The following is a 20,378-nucleotide window of genomic DNA, read 5'->3' as shown; positions in this document are numbered from 1 at the left end:
ACCCTGTTGGGGACCAACAACGTTGGCTAGTGCTGCTGCTTCTCTGCTGGCTTGGAAACTCAGATTCAGGGACTCTCTCTAAACCCTGATGTACCCCTTGGGCTAGCTGTGCCAATGTTCACACAACTCTTTTTTTTTTTTTTAAACATCTTTATTGGAGTATAATTGCTTTACAATGGTGTGTTAGTTTCTGCTTTATAACAAAGTGAATCAGTTATACATATACATATGTTCCCATATCTCTTCCCTCTTGCATCTCCCTCCCTCCCACCCTACCTATCCCACCCCTCTAGGTGGTCACAAAGCACTGAGCTGATCTCCCTGTGCTATGCGGTTGCTTCCCACTAGCTGTCTATTTTACCTTTGGTAGTGTATATATGTCTATGCCACTCTCTCACCCTGTCACATCTTACCCCTCCCCCTCCCCATATCCTCAAGTCCATTCTCTAGTAGGTCTGTGTCTTTATTCCCGTCTTGCCGTTCACACGACTCTTAAAGGAGCATTCCAGCTTCACCACTTCTTGGCTATACAATCTGGGGCAGTTTGACCCATCTCTGTCTCTGTTTCCTCATCTGAAAAGTAGAGAATTGGATTCCCCATGTCATTGGATTGTTGGATTAAATGGATTAAGATATGTAATGCATTTAGTGCCTGACATACAGTAGAAGCATTTGCTATTACTGTCATCCCCAGTGTCACCTTCCCTTGTTTCTTCACCAAATGCTGCCTTACACCTGGGGAAATGGAGAAGGCACACGTAAAAGCAATCCATTGGTCTTGGCATTCTATTATTCTCCTCGTAGAAGTCTTGGGTAAATGAGGTAGTCTCCCTACTCTCCCTTCCAGTGAGGGGGGTGGATTAGAGCAGATCCTCTTGCTTCACATTCCTGCACTGTCATCAGGCTAAGCTCCCTGACTCCCAACCCATCCTTTGCTTCTTTCAGTAAAACCCATTCCAATTGGGGAATCAGAATTAATCTCTGTCTAAATTAAAGGCTGGGCAGGGAGCCATGGCAGGCTGTGATGGGCAGAGGCTGTGCAGGTGCTGCTCCGGGGAAGGCAGCCCTAGGGCCTCCTGAGGGCTCCACTCATAAGAAGTTTCCAGGAACCTCTTGGGCCACTTCTAACCGCTAGATGGCCAAGCTACAGGGTGATTATTTCCTTAGGCAAGCAAACACTTCAGACCTCTAATATGGTATTTCCTGGGGCTGGAATATCAACAGGAAGTCCTGTGGGGAAGAGCTCTGCCAAAACACTCATTCCGAGGAAGGGATTGGTAAACTGAAAAATTTGCCCAGCCCTGTAAAACATTCTGCAACCTCCACACGCAGGCTCTGCTGCAGGCTTCACCCACAGGCAGATCGCTGCTGTCTCTAGTCTTCTTCTCTGGATTCCTGAGCCAGGGAGACTTACAGATGTGACCCTACGTGAGAAACCCAGACAGAAATTTGCACTTAAAAAGCAGTTATACCATTTATTGGCATTAAGAGAGCATTCCTTTAAACAAGAGAAAGGACTCTAAACACTAAAATCTCATCCATTTTATGAAAACTTGAGACCAAACTCTCCAACATCTGTACACAGCTTAGTCACGAACAAGCGCAAGAATTCGGGTTAAATATAAATTAAACTAAACTGTCCTGCTACAAAGAAATGAAAGGAAAGCTGGGGGCGGGGGTAGCCTCCCTCCCCCCAAAGTCATTGCTTTCACACTACAATGTTTCAGGTACAAGAATGTAACAATTCCCTATGGCAGCGCAAAACCGCTTCCCATTGTCTCTTAAGGCAGTCATTTAATTACCAATTGTCCAAAGGCTAAGAAAATTTTGTGGAAAAAGGGCGTACCCTTTGGCTCTGCGAGGGCCTGTAGCTGAGGAGCCAAGTTCTTGGCTGACACACTCTTGGGGAGGGCGCCTTCACAGAATCTCAGGCATCAGGTCTCAGCTTCCCCATCAGTAAAATGCAGTCCTGGCGAGGGAGGACCCGCTAGGCTTCCAGATCGAAGTCGTCACGCTCCTCATTGTACTCCAGCACGTGCCGCTTGATCTTGGACGAGTCAACCCAGGTGACGAAGTCCTCCATGCTGCGCGTGACAAGGAAGGCGGGGTCGGTGACCACGTCGGGGCCCACGCGCACGTGACCCTGCTCCACGAATGCTACGGCGGCCTGGAGGTGCTGCGCCATGCGCAGCTTAAGGAGCACGGTGGGTAGGCGGCGGCGGCAGAAGGACGAGGCCGTGACGAAATCGCAGAGCTCCAGCGACCCGCGCGTGGGAATTAGGCCGAGAGCATACAGTTTGTCCAGCAGCGCGGCCGAGGAGCGCACGCGAAACGGGTCGCGCTCCGGCAGGTCCCGCAGGCGCCGCGCCAGCTCGCGCACAGCACGGCTCAGCTGGTTGTAGCGCGTGTAGTCCTCGCGCCGTTGCAGCCGATAACGCCGCAACACGCGCAGCTCGTGCAAGTTGTGATCGGTGACCTCCCAGTTCAGGAAGTCCACCTGCTTCAGCAGCTTCTGCTCGTGGAACTTAAGCTTCCGCACCATGACGGCGGCTTGGATGCTGCAGGACCCGAGGCTCAGCGCGCGTTTCGGCGCCCGCGCGACTTCCGCCTCAGCACTGGTAAACCGGGCCTGGGGACCCTGGGCCAATAAAAGAAAGGCTCAGTGCCACGCCCTCTGTTTCCACTGGTCAGGGTGGGGCCACGCCCCGCGTCCGTATCTCGCGATTCTTCTCTTCTTCGCGTTCTCTGAGGGAGGCGGGGAAAAAGCGCTGGGAGACGCAGGGGACGAGAGGGGAGGCCCCAAAGACGAGCCTGCGCCGTTTGAAGTTGCCTACAATTAATCACTTAGTGCCGTAATTATTTCCTCTCATTTAAATTTCTGCCATTCAGGGCCTCTCTGGAGAGTCTTTCCCACAAGAGTTTAAGAGGCCAGTTCCGGGAAAGGGAGGGTGACTGTCGCGCTAGTTTGGTTGAATTTACTGTGCTGACCGTGGGGGTGGGGAGTCCTCCCACCTCGTGGGGGGCTTCCCCGAGCCGGCCGGGGCTGATCGGGTATGCCCACCGCCCACTAGCGCCAGGTCCATTAGCAGGCGGGCGGAACGGTTTCTCCCTGCCAAGTGGGGCTAGGCGCCACCGATCCTATGAAATACCGATTCCCAGGCTGCTTCCTACACCCACAGAATCGGGATCTACACCGGAGTCACCTGGAAATCTGTATTGTTAACAAGAACGCCAGGTGATTCATAAAACCCAGTAAGTTTGAAAAGCTTGGATAGTACAAGTGCTGACCCTTTAATCCGGGCTCAAACGAATTAGCTTGACAGGATGCACTTCTGGTGCCGAGTATTTAGTTAACAAACTTAACACTTTTTCTGCTAGTATATCTGTTTTAGCCTAGTGTAGCGCTACAGGACTAACTTCTTTATTTGCCCAAGACTTTGACGCCACCTAGCTTCTTCGCCTATCATTTTGTTTTATTTTTGTACGCTTCTCATTGTTTTTTTAAAATGTAATATTTGATATATGGAAAATACTATATGTAACATATGTAAGATACAAAGTATAATGAATACTTGTGGACCCAAGAGCCAGTTTAAGAAAGCATCACCAGGACCACTTCATCTACATATTCCAGCCACTGCCCCAGTGAGAGGTAAAGGTATCTACTCTCCTGAATTTAGTGTTTATTTTTACCTTTTGTTGAAAAAGAAAAAATTTTTTTAATTTAAAAAAATTTAAAAAGGAAAATGGTTTTATCATTGTAAATGCATCCCTAAATACTGAGAACCTTCTTACTCAAAGTGTAGTCCATGGATCAGCAGAGAGCTGTTGGAAATGCAGAATTTCAGGCCCCATTTCTGACCTACAGAATCAGAATCTGCATTTAACCAGATCCCCAGGTAATTTGTATGCACACTGACATTTGAGAAGTGTTGCTTAGAAGACATCACATCATGTGGAGTTTTTTATCTGTAGCTGCAGGTTTTTTTTAAACTGTTGCATTATATTCCATTGTTTGGTTCTATCTAATTTATTAATCCATCTCCTGTTGGATTTTTTTGGAGGGAATATTTTTAGCAGTGCTGCTATTAACATTCTTGTAGGTTTCCTGTTGCACATATGTAGTAGCTTCTGTTGAATAGTATACATCTTGAAGTTGAATTGCTCAGTTGTAAAGTATGCATGTAAAGTATGCATGAACATGTAAAGTGCATGTTGAGCTTTACTAGATATTGCCAAATTGTTTTCCAAAGGGGCTGTACCAATTTATATTCCTTTGACAGTGCATGGGAGTTCCCTTTGCTCCTCGTTCTTGACAACACTTGGTTGTTAGATTTTTTAAATATTTGCCAATATGATGACTGTGTGATGGTATTTAACTGTGATTTTAATTTGCATTTCCTGATGAATAAAGGTTTCATATGTGTTTCCTCCTCTATGGAATGCCTTTGTGTCTTTTGTGTATTTTTCTATTGGATTATGGGGTAAGTAGAATAATGGCCCCCCAAAGATGTTCACCCAGAACCTGTGAATGTTACCTTACATGAAAAAAGGTATTTTGCAGATGTGATTAAATTAAGGATCTTGAGACCATGACATTGTCCTGGATTAACTGGGTGAGTCTCATGTAATCACAAGTATCCTTATAAGTGAAAAAGGGAGGCAGAAGAGTCAAGGAGATGTGATGATGCATACAGAAGTCTGAGGTGTGATTGCTGGCTTTGAAGATGAATGGGGGCCATGAGCAAAGGAGTGTGGGCAACCTCTAGAAGCTGGAAAAGGCAAGGAAATGGAATTTTACTCAGAGCCGCCAGAAGGAACACAGCCCTTGCTGACACCTTGATTTGAGCCCAGTGAGATCCAGTTTGGATTTCTGGTCTCCAATACTGTAAGATAATAAATCTGTGTTGTTTTAAGCCACTAAGTTTGTGGTAATTTGTTACAGCTGCAATAGGAAGCTAATACAGACTGTTTGCTTTTTTCTAATTGATTTGAAGATGTACTTTGTATGTTCTGGATATTAATCCTTAATCAGTTATCTATGGTGCAAATACCTTTTCCCAGCTTGCACTTTATCCCCACCCTTCATATTCCCCCAGCCTCACTCCCTTCTATCTTTAGCCCTTGCTCAATGTGTCTGCAGGAGGACTCTTGGTTAACTTCCTTCTCCCCGGACAATAAACATAATAAATAAGTAAACTATATATGTTAGCAGGTGATAAGTGTCGTGAAACAAAACTGAGCAGGATATAGGAGAGCTTGGGATGAGGATGGGCTGTAATTTTAAACAGGGCCTGTCAGGGTAGGTCTTACTGAGAAGGTGATATTTCATAGGGGGTTAGCCATGTGGATATCTAGGGGAAGAACATTTCAGGAAGAGGAAACAGTGAGTGCAAATGCCTTAAGACAGGAATGTGCCTGGCATATCAGAAGACGAATAACAAAGCCATCTTGGTTGGAGCAGAGTGGGCTAGGGGGTGTGGAAAGGGGCTCAGATAACAGAGGCTCCATAGGCTCTTTTAAGGACGTTGGTTTTTAGGTTAAGTGAGATGAGGACACTGAAGGGTCTTGAGCTGAGAATTGACATCTAACATGTTTTAAAAGGATCACTCTGACTGCTATGTTGAGAATAGACATATTCTCAGGAGGCAGGGCTGGAAACATAGAGGCCATTAGGAAGCTGTTGTGGTGGTGCACGCAAGAAAGGTGGTAGCTGGGACAAGGAAAGCAGTTGTGAGATGCCAATGAGAGAGGAGTTCCAGAATAAGGAGAGGGTCAAAGGATGGCTCCAGTTTTGGACCTAAGCAAGTGGAAGAAAGTACTCATCACCTGAGATGGGGAAGGCTGCCAAATAGGACAGATTCGGGGGGCAAGATTAGAAATTCAATTTTGGATATGTTGGGTTGGAGATGTCTATTAGACATTCAAAGGGATATGTCAAGGAGAAAGGTATGTGAGTCTGGTATTTTATTTTTTATTTTTATTTTTTAATTTTTGGCCAAACCTCGCGGCATGCAGGATCTTAGTTCCCCGACCAGGGACTGAACCCGTGCCCCCTGCAATGGAAGTGCGGAGTCCTAACCACTGGACCACCAGGGAATTCCCTGAGTCTGGTATTTTAGAGAAAGGCCTGGGCTGGTGATTTAAAATTTGGGGTATTATTGGCAGAAAGATGGTGTTGGATGCCATGAGCCTGGGTGAGATCGTCAAAGAAGTGAATATAGAGAGAAAAAGACAAGAGGACCACTCAACTAGTAGTCACTCTAGTGTTAAGAATTATTGGAGAGGGGCTGCCCTGCTGGCGCAGTGGTTAAGAATCCGCCTGCCAATGCAGGGGACAGGGGTTCGAGCCCTGGTCTGGGAAGATCCCACGTGCCACGGAGCAACGAAGTGTGTGTGCCATAACTACTAAGCCTGCGCTCTAGAGCCCGTGAGCCACAATTACTGAAGCCCGCATGCCTAGAGCCCGTGCTCCGCAACAAGAGAAGCCACCGCAATGAGAAGTCCGTGCACTGCAACAAAGAGTAGCCCCCCGCTCACCGCAATTAGAGAAAACCTGCGTGCAGCAACGAAGACCCAAAAAGCATCCAATAAATGAATTTTAAAAAAAGAAAAGAATTATTGGAGAGAAGCAGATGAACCAGTGTAGTAGAAGGGAAACCGGGGGAGTGTGGTCTCCCCAGTGCAAGTGAAGACAGTGTATCCAGGGGGAAGTAGTGATCAACCTGGTCAAATGCTACTGAGAGGCTAAGAGGAGGGCTGAGAATAACCATTAGGTCACTGATGACTTTGATAAGCATAGTTTCAGTGGAGTGTGAGGGTGAAAGAATGGCTAGAGGGGTTTAAGAAGAGAAAGGGAGGAAAGATGTTGCAGGCAGCTAGTAGAGGTGGCTATTTTGAGGAATTTGCTGCAAAGGTGAGCACAGAAATGGGGAAATAGCTGGTGGGGAAAGTGGAGTTGAGAATCTATATTCTAAAGATGTGGGTTGACTCTTCCCTCAATACCTACATCTTGTTGGTTGTCATTCCAGTCTGTTCTACCCCCATAGAATCTCAAATTTACTTCTCCCCAGCCCATTACCCCTGCCCTACCTCAGGCCCTCATCATCTCTTGTCTGCATCACTATAGTAATAGTACAGTGTGTCCACCGCGCTGCCACCAGTGGGGTCAGCCTGGAAACCACTGGCCACAGTTCTCCCTTGCTGATTCCTTTCCTAAAGGAGGAAAGTTGGCTATCCGGATGGGGGATGGATGCTGTTTCCTGTACCCAAATCAGGGTCCCAGCAGGAAAGAGAGAACACACTCCAATTAGAGTAATGTGAAGAGAATTTAATAAAGGGACTTTTCCCAAAGGCATGGGCAGGGTGTAGGGAACCACAAAGGTTAGTGCAGTTGCCTGAGATTAGTAACTGCGGGCCCTGTTACCCAGAGGTTTGAAGAGGGTTGGAAATAGAAGATATAGGTTCTGGAAATCTCTGTGAAGCTGCAGAATGAGTTTCCCCCAAGAACCTGGAAATAAGGTGGCCACTGTGAGATAGAAACCACCCTCCCTCTGCCCCTGAACAGATATGAGAGTAAATCCAAGGTGTAAATGTGCATAAATATGTGACTGAAGCATTTGGGAACCAACTAAAGACCATCAGGGTGGTGACTGGGGGCTCCTCAGTGGGGTGGGGCTACACCAGGCCCCTAGCTGGGTGAGCAGAGATCCCATCAATTGTATTAAGTGAGCTAATAAAGGTAAAATGTTTACAGGAGTCTAGCACTCAGCAAGCACTAAGGAAGTAGCTGCTACTCTTAAATCCAGCTTGGAGAGGGCCTCTGCGAACAGAAGATCAAAGAAAAGGGGTGCCCCCAAAGCAGCTGGGGAAACATATTCAGGCTCTTGTCCTGGAGATACTAGGTTGAACTGAGTCCTTAGAATCAAGGCTGCCCCTATGGCGGGGGACAAGATCTCAAGACTTCTTGGCTGAGAGACTTATACCATCCTTTCTTCCCCTCCTGGGGTTTCCAGGTTCACTGGGCTAAACTGGGCTTCCTAAGAAGCAGCCCAAACTGTCTTGATCTATTGATACAAATATTCGGGTCTGCCTGACAGTTGAATTTCTCTGTGTAAGCTAATACCTGGGCTTCTGGGGTTTGGACATAAGCCTGTATCCTGGCCAAATGCCAGCTCTGCATAGGGAATTGGATCTATTCACTGCACCAGTGAAATTGGTTTTTGGAGCCAGAGGCCTGCATATTACACCCCTCAAAACAGCCTAAGGTGCCCACCTTTACAGCGCTACCTTGTGCCAGTTAATCTGCAACAAGTGGGAGGAATGAGAATGAGGGGGAAGGAAGTTCTAGTTAGAGTGGTAGACAAGGCTCCAGGGCATAGCCAGGAAGGGGAGTAGGGCCCAAAGCCTTTGCTTCACCTTAGGTACCTCCTCCTCCAGAAAGCCTTCCTTGATCCTTGCTCAACCCAGGCTGGAATAGGTGCCCTCCCATTCACATTTCATGGCACTGGTCTCACCGGGCAGGGAACATCTCTTTACTTGTCCTGACACATCTGAGCTTCCGGTAGGTAAGGACAATGCCTTATTCACCTCTGTAGACCAAGGGGCCTGGTACAGAATACTCAGTTAATGTTTCCTTGAGTGCAAGATTGAATGAATGAGAGACAGAATGAATGAATGAATGACAAGAGGGTGGACTTGTCATTTGACAAGAGGGTGTCAAACTCTCCGACTGCCTTGTTGTACTGTAATCTCCAGTGCCCAGCACAGTGCCTGGCAGAATCAATGCCCAGGGTCAAGTTCCCTTTACCTCTTCCCGGAACCCTACCCTGACCACTCCTCTCTCCTGGGTGCTGCTGGCAAAGACAGGACATCCAGTCTCCGCCGGCCGCCGCACGAAGCAACACGGAACCCGTTCGTGCGCGGTCTTGTTCCCGTCGCTACAGATGTAGGGTCTTGTCTTCCCCCGCCCCGAAGGAAGTCGCCCAGGACAGGGGTGCTCCTGGCCTTGTCTGGCTAGGGTACTAGGACCCGCAGCAGCCAGTATCCAAACTATCCAAACCTTCTCAGGCTTCTTCCATGAGGGCGCCGCTGGCTCTGGGGCCCCCTCCAGAGAGCAATCCCCGGGCGGCGCCACGGCCCCGTCGCCCCCGGAGCTGGGGTGGGGGGCAGGGGAACGAGAGGGGGGCGTCTGCGGGTCTCCACGCACACTTCCTCAACCGTCTCTCCGGGGTCCCGGCTCTGGCGCCCTCCTTGTAGCACCGCACTTCACAAACTTTAGGAGTTTGCCTCACTTGCGTCGCGGAAAAGGCAGGAGGGTGACGGAGCCCAGGAGGCGAGGCGGCGGCCGCAGAGTTCCGTCGCGCGGCGCTTAAGCCCCTCGGGGTGAGAGGTGTCTCCCCGCCAGGGCGGACGGGCTGGCCCTATTCCCCGACCGTCTCCTCTCTCTCTCTCGCATCCCGATCTCGGCGCAAGTGAGTGAGGGCGACGGCCAGAAGGAAAAGCGAGGAGTAGGCGGCAGCCCCGGCTCCTGCGCCCCAGGCCAGTGGGAGGGCGGAGCCGGGCAGTCCCCGGCCAGCCAGGACGCACGGAAGTGCTGTGGAGTTCGCCCAATTCCCCAGCCTGCTTTTCCTTCTCCCTCCCTCTCCCCACCCCTCACCTCCTCCCCCTCACCTCCCCCCCCTCGGCTATTCCCTCCTTCCTCGGGACGCCACCTCCCGGAATCGCCTTTTTTGTTGTTGTTTTGGAGCTGGCTTCTCACTGGCGGCGCAGAGGGGCTGCGAACGCTGGAGAGGAAGGCGGGCTGGGGGCGCAGCCCGCCGCCCACCGGCGGGACCCGGCGGGGCAGAGCGGAGGACGGACAGTCGGCTGGGCGCGCCATCTGCTCTCCAGAGCTCACTCTCCAAACTCCTGTTGAGTGTGTGCGTGCACGCGAAGGGTGGGGGTCCACGTCCCGCGTGCGGGACTGGTTACCGCGGGGTTACCTTTGGCCGGGGGTCCTTGGACTCAGATCTGGGTCAGCTTCAGGCTCAGAAACTACTGAGGAATTAGGCAAACAAAAGAGGCCACTCAGCTAGTGGCCAGAAGTCGCCCGAGCGCCTCGTCGCGTCCCCTCCTTTCCCCCGGGGCGGGGGCCGGTCACTTGGGGGCGGGGAGAGGGCGCCCCAGCCGGCTGGGGGCTGGGGGCCGGGCCGGGCCGCCGGGGTCGAAGCGTTGGCGGCCTGTTGTGTAAGCCTCAGTCCTTGTTTTCCCGGCCTGGCTCGTTGTGAAGCCGGACACATCCACCCTTGGATTCGATTCAGGAGGCTGCTGCTTTTCTCCTTGCCCCTCTTGGATTTTCTGGATTTTTGAAAACCCAGTGGCCCAGGAAGAGGAGGAGGAAGGAGGAAGGAGCAGATCTACAGAGGAATGTGAGAGCCTCCCAAGGCCTGTGGAGCCAGAAGGAGCTGGGAGCCAGAGCTGCCGGGGTTTCTGGGACGGTGGTTTCTGAGTGATTCTCTTCTATTTTAGAACATCGTTCCAGTGGAGAGTGTCGAATTCTTGCCCTCTCAGAGCTGACTTCTCCGAGTCACTTGACTTTGCTTCTGGGAGTGGGAGGAGGAGAGACTCTCCCTTTTAGGGGCTGAGGAAGGAAGGGAGGAAGACCATGGACATGAGCTCTCCCTGCCCACAGACGTGTGCAGGGAGACCTGTTTCTGGGCCGTGGACATTGCTTTGAAGAGAGGGAGGCTGGACACCATCTGTGGGTGCTGAGACCCTGCCGTAGGGGCTGAGAGACTGAGGGCTGTGGCAGACCTTGAGTTGCTAGTGCATTCTTGGACACCCTAGCAAGTGTCCCCAGTTCTGGGCAGGACTCTGTCCTCATCTTTCTCTACCACTGGCCCAGACATGGCACTAAAAGGCCGAGCCCTCTATGACTTCCGCAGCGAGAACAAGGAGGAAATCAGCATCCAGCAGGATGAGGACCTGGTCGTTTTCAGCGAGACCTCGCTGGATGGATGGCTGCAGGGCCAGAACAGCCGCGGTGAGACAGGGCTCTTCCCCGCCTCTTACGTGGAGATCATCCGTTCTGGCACCAGCTCCAACCATGCCGACTACTCCAGCAGTCCTGCAGGCTCTCTGGGCACTCAGGTGAGCTTATACAACAGCTCCAGCGTGGCAGACCCTTCCTGGAGTGGTGGGGGCAGTGGCTTCCTCTCAAACCAGGGTAGTTTCGAGGAGGACGATGATGATGACTGGGATGACTGGGATGATGGATGCACAGTGGTGGAGGAGCCACGGGCTGGTGGGCTGGGCGCCAACGGGCACCCCCCACTCAACTTCTCCTACCCTGGTGCCTACCCCAGCCAACACATGGCCTTCCGGCCCAAGCCACCCCTGGAGCGGCAGGACAGCCTGGCATCTGCCAAGCGAGGCAGCGTGGTGGGGCGCAACCTCAACCGCTTCTCGTGCTTCGTGCGCTCTGGCGTGGAGGCCTTCATCCTGGGTGATGTGCCCATGATGGCCAAGATCGTTGAGACATACTCCATTGAAATGGGCCCTCGCGGCCCCCAGTGGAAGGCCAACCCCCACCCATTTGCCTGCTCCGTGGAGGACCCCACCAAACAGACCAAATTCAAGGGCATCAAAAGCTACATCTCCTACAAGCTCACACCCACACACGCTGGCTCACCTGTCTACAGGCGCTACAAACACTTCGACTGGCTCTACAACCGCCTGCTGCACAAGTTCACTGTCATCTCGGTGCCCCACCTGCCAGAGAAGCAGGCCACAGGCCGCTTCGAGGAGGACTTCATTGAGAAGCGGAAGCGGCGGCTCATCCTCTGGATGGACCACATGACTAGCCACCCCGTGCTGTCCCAGTACGAGGGCTTCCAGCATTTCCTTAGCTGCCTGGATGACAAGCAGTGGAAGATGGGAAAACGCCGGGCCGAGAAGGACGAGATGGTGGGCGCCAGCTTCCTGCTCACCTTCCAGATCCCCACGGAGCACCAGGACCTGCAGGATGTGGAGGACCGTGTGGACACCTTCAAAGCCTTCAGCAAGAAGATGGACGACAGCGTCCTGCAGCTCAGCACCGTAGCATCGGAGCTGGTGCGCAAGCATGTGGGGGGCTTCCGCAAGGAATTCCAGAAGCTGGGCAATGCCTTCCAGGCCATCAGTCATGCCTTCCAGATGGACCCCCCCTTCAGCTCCGAAGCCCTCAACAGCGCCATTTCTCACACGGGCCGTACCTATGAAGCCGTGGGTGAGATGTTCGCCGAGCAGCCCAAGAACGACCTCTTCCAGATGCTCGACACGCTGTCTCTCTACCAGGGCCTGCTCTCCAACTTCCCCGACATCATCCACCTGCAGAAAGGTAAGAGCCAGTGTGGGCTGGAGACCCTTACAGCATCTGCACTCTGCTGGGCACTGGGGGTATGAGGATGGCCTAGACCGAGCAGAACGGCGCAGCTAGTCTTTCTCTGTCTCATTCATATGTTCAACAAGTGCGTCGAGCACCTGCCACCTATTCTAGGTGCAGGGATATTATTATGGGCAGGTCTGATCCCTGTCCTCATGGAGTTCACTGCTTACCTTCTTGTTGTCTGTTCCTTCGTTCATTCATTCATTCGTTTTCTCTGTTTCTGTCTCATTTACTCATTTACCCATCATGCATTGAGCCCTGCAAGATATCAGGCTGGGGTCTGGGAACACGGAGCTGACTGGGGCCCAGGACTTGCCCTTGAGGAGCCCGCAGGCTCATGGGGGACACGGACACAGACCCAGATAACAAGAGCGCAGAGTGTAGCCTGTCTTCCCACTTGTCACAAGCTTGCCTCCCTGCCTTTGCAGCTGCAGAGCCTGTTCTCACCGCTGCATATCCTATCTGTGAGCTCCCTCCCTATCTGTGTTGCTGCATATCCTATCTGTGAGCTCCCTCCCTATCTATGTTCGGGAGGGTGGCTGTCCCTATTTTGCAGATGAAGAAGCTGTGTCCACAGAATGGTGGTTGCACAAGGGGTCCATGGCCCAGCTGGGACTGTCCCATCCTCCTGCACCTCCCCAAGGACACATCCATCTTGGCCACCTCCCAAGCCCAGCCATGTGTTCAGTTCTCACGGCCCCCTCCGTACGGGAGGGACAGGATGGGTCCTTGTTACTGTGGGGCTGTCAAGGAACTTCCAGGGAAGTGACTCATAGCCGGGTCACCTAGGGGCACCCGGGCTGGGCTGGGGGAGGAAGCGGGGGTCCAGGGCACTACCCACACGGTCCATCCAATTCCCCCTTCCCCAGCCTGCCTTCTCTTCTTGCCTGAGCAGTGAGTCAGGAGCTGACCCGGCAGGTGGCTGAGTCTTGGGGACTACAGGCAGGGCAGGAGAGAGGTGTGGTCCTCCCCAGGGCTGCTTGGTAACTAAGGAAGAACGTCTGCAGGGCGTGGGGCTGGCTCCCAGGCCCCTAGGCCCTGAGGTCAGGCCTGGCTTGGTGGGGAGTTTTCCTGTGGGTGAGGCCAGGAGGCAGGCCTCTGGACTGAGCCTGGGGGACAGCAAACACCACCACACTACCTGGTCCCCAGGAGAGTCTGGAATAAACCCGCCTTGTTCTCCTTTACCAGGAGGTTAACTTCTAGAACTTCTCCAGCTCCCAGCCTCCTTTCTCCCCTCACTTTCTCTTCCTCCTTCTCCTCTCTGCCCTTTTTTTCTCTTCTCCACATTCCTCTCTTCCTCCTTCCCTTTTTTCAGCTTCAGGAGACATGAGGCCTGAGTTCTGGTCTTGGCTCTGCCCCCAGTTTGCTATGTGTCCCTGGGAGGTGCTTTCCCCTCTCTGAGAGTTAGTTTCCTGATCTGTAAGACAAGGGAGGGTGGACACAGTGAGCTCTTAGGCCTTCAAAGGGGTGGGTAAGGGAGAGACTCCTGAGGAGGGTCTGGTCGAGGACAGAATGATGCCTTAGATCCGGCTCTGAGCTCTGGGCAGGGATTGGGCAGGGGTGGTGGCTGGGGCCCACTGGGGCAGGTGTCACCCTGTGCGGAAGTGGAGCCACACTCACTGCTGTGCTACGGCCTGGGAAAGCTGGTTCAACCAGCTCCTTGGATGGCATGTTCCTGTGTGGGCAGCAGGATGTGGGGGAAGCAGGGGCATAGCTATTAAACAGCTGCCCCCATGCAGTGTCTGGGGACCCTCACCCAGGGCAGAGCGGGGGGCAGGAAGGCAACCCCATACTCAGGGCTCCCAGGCTCCCACTGAAGCAGGAGGGAGTAAAGCCAGACTGGCCTTTCTGACCCTGGAGCAGGGAGACAGAGCTGAGAGAGGCCACTTCTGAGTTTCCACTGGAGGTGTTTCTAAGGTGAGGGGCCTGGGGTGATGTGTTCAACCTCAGGCAGAGGCTGCCCCACCTTCCCGGACCCGGAGGACCCCTCCCCATTAAGCCAAGTTCTTTTGGGCTTACTCTTCCTCCTTCTGGGCTCTGCACTGCCACTCCTAGGCCCGTGGTGGGGCAAGTTAGGGAGGGGGGCTTGGAATCTGGCTGAGACAGAATTGGGGGAACCACAGCCTGATGGGGGGAGGGGGGATCCCATGTTGGCCCTGTGGATGGAGCCCTTTCACAGAGGAAGGAGCAGGAAAATTGGGCCCTGGGTCCCCAGGATTCTGTCCAGCCTGTTCATACATCTGAAAGATGGCGAGCATGTGTGAGAGGCCTTGGAAGGAAGGAGATGGGAGGCCTAGGAGGGGTCAGGAGACCAGGATTTGGACAAGTGTTGCCTCTGAGGTGACCCTGAAAGAGTTTCCTTGCCTAAGAAAACTTAGGAAAATGAGCCATGGAACCTGGTTGGCACTGAGGTGCAGCCTGTCTGCCCACTGGCCCAGCCCCTGGAGCTCAGTTTAGGGGTCTCCTAAGAGAAAGGCAACCATGTAATTTACCATCCAAACCAGGGCAACCTTGAGGGTGAACGAGAGCCTTAGTAATAGTTACCCTGGGACAACAAGGGGCAACAGTGACTGTGCAGGGCCCCTGCCTGAGAGCCAGCCAGGGCAGGGCTCGGTCCTAAGACTCATCACAAGCCACGGAGGCTGGTGTGGTTCCCTCCATTTTCAGATGAGGGGCAGTGAGGAGGAATGATAATCAGAGCAGGAATTGGAGCCCAGGTGTCTCTGACTCCACAGCCAGGCTGTTTCTACTGTGCCAGACAGATAGGGGAGGGAGCTCCCTAAGGGATGGGTGCCTGGGGTAGACAAGCCAGAAGAGGAGGGAGCAGGGAGGGGGTTGGGTGTTCTAGCACCAACTGAGCTGGCATCCTCGGCAGGCTGGAGGCAGGCCCTGGACCACAGAGCATGTGTGGAGGGGCCATGGAGCTCACAGGTTGGCCAAGGCAAAGTGGACCTTGCAGGACCAAGTTCTTGCCTGGGGGAATAGGTGGGTCCAGCCTCTATGCTCTGGGCCATCATCTAGCTCTCCCTCTACCTCCCCTCCTAGGCTCCCATGAACACAGAATTGTATCACCAGGAGCCACCACCAGCTGGGTCTTGGCTGGGACTGAAAAGCAGTTTGCACATAGTTGCGAGTAGCATCTGGAACTCTTACTCTGTCAGGTGCCATCCTAAGTACTTTAAACATATTAGTTCAATTAAACTCAGCTATAACTATAGAGTGGGTACTATTATCATCCCATTTTACTGGTGTGGAAACTCTAAAGCGCTATTCCGCTGTGAGCGATTGTCAGCAGCATCACATCTAGTCCAACCTGCCCCATTTGACAGTGGGGAGACCTGTAGCCCTTGTTGGAGGTGACACAGTGGGACTAGGACTCAGACCTCCTGCCCTCAACCTAGGGTGGGCGGTAACTACCTCCAAGAGGTAGGGACAAGATAGATCAAGGTGGCATTTTAGGGGATATGCCTGGGACCCTGGGGCTCTGAAGCTCCAACCCTCCTTTCCCTGCCCCTGGGACCCAGCCTACAGGACAACTGCCAGGTGAGGAGGTGCCCCTGGGTCCTCAGCTCTCAGATTGAGTCCTAGGTGGAATGTGTGGGGTGACGGGGGACAGGCCTGAGCCCTGAGTCCCAGTCTGTCTCTGGGGTGCATTAGTGTTAGCTGGTCCCAGTCCCACATCGGAGTCACAGGGTGGAGGGGTGACAGAGAGCAGGGTGGGGCCTCCCCCTTCCCCCACAGCCTTTGCCCCCCATCTCTGTCTCCCTGCCTGTCTGCGGGTACCTAGCAATTGCAATAGATTCATTCCTATTATCTGGGCCTCAGTTTCCTTCCTCTAAGGCCATGGGCAAGAAAAGCTTTCTTAAATGCAAGTCCATCCCCAACGCACCCAGACTTTCTCAGGAAGGTGGAATCCAGGCTAGTAGGTGCCCTTTGCTGAAGCCTGACTCTAGTTTCTTTGTCCTACTCTTTTCTACTTTGCTTCTTATGGTTCTTTTTACCCCTTGGGACCTTCTCAAGTTCCTGAGTCCATTGTCTGGATGCCCCACACATATGCCTGGGGGACCTGGCCTGGGCTCCTTGCAGTAGAAGTGGTGTCTACCCCCAGCTGTGCAGGGATACCTCTGGGCCAGGCATCCCCCACTTTTGGAGCAGGAAAGAGGCTTCGAGCCCCTCGGCAAGTGCCATCCTGCCAGGCCCTGAGTTTCCTCTGCACAGTATGGGGGTGGAGAGTGAGGGGGTGGTGGTGGGTGTTCGACAGCTAGTCTCTAGGGCCCCTCCAGCTCCAAAGCCTCTCATGGGGTCCTGATCTTGGGCCTTGGGGTGATCCCTCTCCTGCTGCCCAGACCTGGGCAGTCAGAATGGAACAGGAGGCGAGAGAAGTGGTTCAAGGAAGCTGGCAAAAGGACTGAGTGGCCTGGGAGCTGGGGACTGCAGAGTTCTTTTGGGTGCTGTGTGAGCAGCCCTGGAAATGCTCCAAATTTGAGTCTGTCCGCCTGAAATGCTACTATTTGCCAATTAGCCACACACTTGCTATCTAATATAGGTACTGCTCCTTCTAAAGGCATTCAAAGTTATTTCCAGCATGTAGTAGATGCTCCATAAATGCATCCTGAATGCATTTGAACAACTTGAGAGTAAAAGGAATACGTTTCAAAGGTCCACGAGAGACCTCCTTAAGGGAGAGGTGGGAAACATGAAAAACGAGCGTGTTACTTGTGTGCAGTGGATGCTTTGGAAGCGCTCGGGGAGTGCGCTGTCCTCCGTGCCGACCCCTCCCACCTCGTTAATCTTCTTCACACAGTGGATTCCCTACAGCCCTACAAGGAGTACCTGCCAGGCGCAGGCAGACTGCCTCACCGCCTCAGCAACTGCCCCCAGCAGCTTCAGCACGGAATCAGTCAAGTGCTGTTAATTCAGAACTGAAATTCTTTCACCAAGTGCTTGTTGATTCATTCACATTCTTCCAAATTGGGTCCCTTCCCCAGGTTCATCCGCTGACCCCGCCCCCCACTGTCTGTCACCTGGTTATTATAATGGCTTCCTCTAGTCCCCTGGGGGCTGGGGTGAGGAGGGAGCAGGGCCTATATGTGGGGAGACACACACAAAGGAAAACTCCAGGTGGCTTTTGAGGCTCTGTTTTAGAATCGGCTGGGTGACGGGGGTGGGGAGAGCCCTGGTGAGCTGAGATGGGGAGGCGGTCTGTCTGGGGGATGCTCGTGTAGAAGCGGCACCCCATCAGAGCCTTGAATTATGCATAGGGATCCAGGGGGCAGAGACTGGAAGGTAGGAAAGAAAGCTGAATTTGATGAACGTGGGGTCAGCGTGGAATGGGTGCAGGGGTCAACTCCCAGAGGGCCTCACAGGCCAGGAGAATGGGGGACCTAGCTCTGCAGGCAGAAGAAAGCCAGGGGAGGCTTGGAGCTATGGGTGTCCAGCTTGGCTGCTCTTCAGGTGCTATGGAGAACCTCTCAGAGGCTGAGGCTGAGGTGGGGAGACCCATGAGGGGCCTATGGTAGCAGTCCAGTGAGGTTGAATCAGCTTGGCAGACACATATCAGGATCTGCTGTGGGCTAGGCTTTGTTCTGGATGCTAGAGACATTGAGCTCACAGCCCAGAAGGAAGCGGTCAGAGAAACCACAGGGTGGTAAGAGCTGTGGCAGAGGGAAGCCCAGGGCACCTGAGAGCATTGAGAGGCACCTGATGTACTGGGGCTGCAGGGAAGGCTTCCTGGAGGAGGTGATGTTGGAGGTGAATGGGGAGCCAGCGTGAGGGGTGACGAGGCCTGTGGTGGGTGGGGACGGCCTGGTCCTAGAAATCAATCAGCTGGCAGGGCAGGGCTGTGACTGGTCAGGTGTGGGCTGCTGGCGTCGCCACAGGTTTGGAGGGAAGATGGTGCATCTGGTTTAGGATGTGCTGAAGGTGAGGGTTTGGGGGACATCCTGGTGGAGACACCCAGGTGGCTGGACCATGGGTCTGGACTCCATGGAGTCCAAGAGCGAGGCCTGATTGAGCTGATGAGGGTATTGTCTGCCCTCGAGGGGTCTCACCATGGGGTTAGGGAGCGAACTGGGGAGACCGGAGCCCTAACTTGTCCTTGTCCTCTGCTCTGCCCGTGCCAGGTGCCTTTGCCAAGGTGAAGGAGAGCCAGCGCATGAGTGACGAGGGCCGCATGGCGCAGGACGAGGCAGATGGCATTCGCAGGCGCTGCCGCGTGGTGGGCTTCGCCCTGCAGGCTGAGATGAACCACTTCCACCAGCGCCGCGAGCTCGACTTCAAGCACATGATGCAGAACTACCTGCGCCAGCAGATCCTCTTCTACCAGCGGGTAGGCCAGCAGCTGGAGAAGACGCTGCACATGTATGACAGCCTCTGACCACGTGTCCCTGGTCCTCTCCCCGCCCCTGGGGCCTGGTGGCTGCGGTGCATGCTGCCCTCCAGACCTTCCCACACCAGCAGTGCCTGGCTGGTCAGGGGTGGGCTTTGGAGGAGTCATGGATACCCCTGGGGAAGTCCCCCACCCCTTAGAGATAGGGGCACAGCAGGGGTGAGAATGGGGCCAGGAGCCCTCCAGGCCAAGGCCTGGGCTGCTGGTCAGTCACTTGAGGTCAGGCCAGGGTCTTAGCCTCCCCTAGAGCCTATAGTGCTCGCTCACCTGGCCACCATCCCTTTGTTCATTCAGCAGACGCGCAGGCCTGCTGCGGCCCCGGGTCAGACACTGGGCATCCAGGGCTGCGACACGCCTGCTCTTGGGGAGTCCCCAGTTGAGGTGGGGGTCAGACCCAGAAACAGGCAGGGACAATACAGAAAGATTGATGGTAAATAGCTCGCAGAAGGAACCACTCGTTCTGCCAGTCAGGGATGACTCCGTGGAGTAGGTGACATTCAAGTAGTGTCTTGAAGGACCTACCAGACAGTAAGTGGGGACAGTAGATGGGGAGGGCATTCAGAGGAGAAGAACAGCATGGGCAAGGCTGTGGAGGCATGAAAAGATCCCGTCTTCTCTCCTTTACCTTTCCCAAGCAAGTTTGGTGCCCCCCTCGGTGGTGTCCCCTTGTGTGACAGAGGGGAGGGATCTGCCTTGCTCCCATGCCCCTGTCCCCGCCCCACCTCCGCCCCACCCCCCCTGCAGGAGGGGCTGCAGGCCAACTCCCTCCTGACTCCCCTTCACCAGCTGAGCCCCCTCACCCCTTGGCTAGGGGACCATGCAGCATCTTTGCCCTGGGCTCAAGGTGCTAAGACAAGCCTCGGATCCCAGGACCCTGGTGGCACCTTCCTGGAGGGGACACCCAAAAGTTACTGGGTATTTGAGTTCACCAGCAATAGCTCCCACACTCCAAGTAGGCTTGGGCCTCAGGCTCCCAGGGGCCAGCTTACCCACCACCCCAGGGATCCTGGGCCCACCTGCCCACAGCCAGCCTCACTGTGATGCCAGCCCAGGTTCTGGTGGGATTGTGCTGTCTCCCACCCATGTTTACATCCTCGAGGGGGCTCCCCCCACACCCCCAGGCCAGGGCGTGGTCCAGCAGTGGGTTGGGGGAACTGACAGGTGCCACTGCTGGCCCCCCCAGGAGGTCGTGGCTGTTCCTGGCTGCTGCTGCTTCAATCTTCTTTCTTTCTTGTTTTCTTGATAAACCTTTTACAGTTAAGATAACAAAAATATGACTCCTTATTTGGATCCCAGGGGGGATGAGGGTGGGGGAAAGGATACAGCCCTAATTGTCCCTGGGAGCGATTGGACCAGATTCTGAGGTCGTGATGGGCACAACATTTACCCCAGAACCTCAGAAGTTGGGGGGAGGACGGTGCTGGAGGCAGGGGCTAGCTGGGGACCTCTGGGTGACCCTGGACCCCAGCTGGATGCATACCCTTCCCAGACCTCACTCTCCTCATCTCTCAAATGGGTGGAGTCCTGCCAGGGGTTTGGCTTTGCTGCTCTGTGATCTAGGACTGAAGGTCATGTGAGGAAGGG

The 20,378-nt window shown here is 53.8% G+C and overlaps 2 protein-coding genes across 6 annotated transcripts; one reads left to right on the top strand and one right to left on the bottom strand.

The window, feature by feature from the left end:
• Positions 1 to 280: 280 nt before the first annotated feature.
• On the bottom strand, positions 281 to 2,634 carry IMP3 (IMP U3 small nucleolar ribonucleoprotein 3). 5 transcript variants are annotated; one of them, XR_009501083.1, is made up of 3 exons: positions 1,847 to 2,634; positions 1,187 to 1,424; positions 281 to 573 (listed from the first exon to the last, which is right to left on the bottom strand). XR_009501083.1 is itself a non-coding variant. In XM_059915434.1 (1 exon), the coding sequence occupies exon 1, from the start codon at positions 2,540 to 2,542 to the stop codon at positions 1,988 to 1,990; it is 555 nt and encodes a 184-aa protein (XP_059771417.1). In that variant the 5' UTR covers positions 2,543 to 2,634; the 3' UTR covers positions 1,456 to 1,987. The 5 variants fall into 5 exon arrangements, 1 of the variants encoding a protein (XP_059771417.1); XR_009501085.1 differs by having other exon boundaries at positions 1,321 to 1,424; XR_009501082.1 differs by having other exon boundaries at positions 281 to 1,424.
• A 7,056-nt stretch (positions 2,635 to 9,690) lies between these two features.
• SNX33 (sorting nexin 33) lies at positions 9,691 to 20,066 on the top strand. The gene is made up of 2 exons (XM_059912717.1): positions 9,691 to 12,358; positions 18,529 to 20,066. Exons 1-2 carry the CDS (start codon positions 10,888 to 10,890, stop codon positions 18,780 to 18,782), a joined length of 1,725 nt encoding a protein of 574 aa, XP_059768700.1. The 5' UTR covers positions 9,691 to 10,887; the 3' UTR covers positions 18,783 to 20,066.
• Positions 20,067 to 20,378: the final 312 nt, after the last annotated feature.

This window comes from Balaenoptera ricei, chromosome 2, assembly GCF_028023285.1.
Source record: "Balaenoptera ricei isolate mBalRic1 chromosome 2, mBalRic1.hap2, whole genome shotgun sequence".
In the NCBI taxonomy this organism is placed as follows: domain Eukaryota; kingdom Metazoa; phylum Chordata; class Mammalia; order Artiodactyla; family Balaenopteridae; genus Balaenoptera; species Balaenoptera ricei.
The sequence above is the reverse complement of the archived record's forward strand: the minus strand, read 5'-3'. Positions and strand labels throughout refer to the sequence as shown.

Coding starts and splice junctions, on each gene's coding strand:
- IMP3 (XM_059915434.1), bottom strand. CDS start 2,542: ATGGTGCGGAAGCTTAAGTTCCACGAGCAGAAGCTGCTGAAGCAGGTG.
- SNX33 (XM_059912717.1), top strand. CDS start 10,888: ATGGCACTAAAAGGCCGAGCCCTCTATGACTTCCGCAGCGAGAACAAG. Junction 12,359..18,528: donor CATCATCCACCTGCAGAAAG/GTAAGAGCCAGT, acceptor TGCCCGTGCCAG/GTGCCTTTGCCAAGGTGAAG.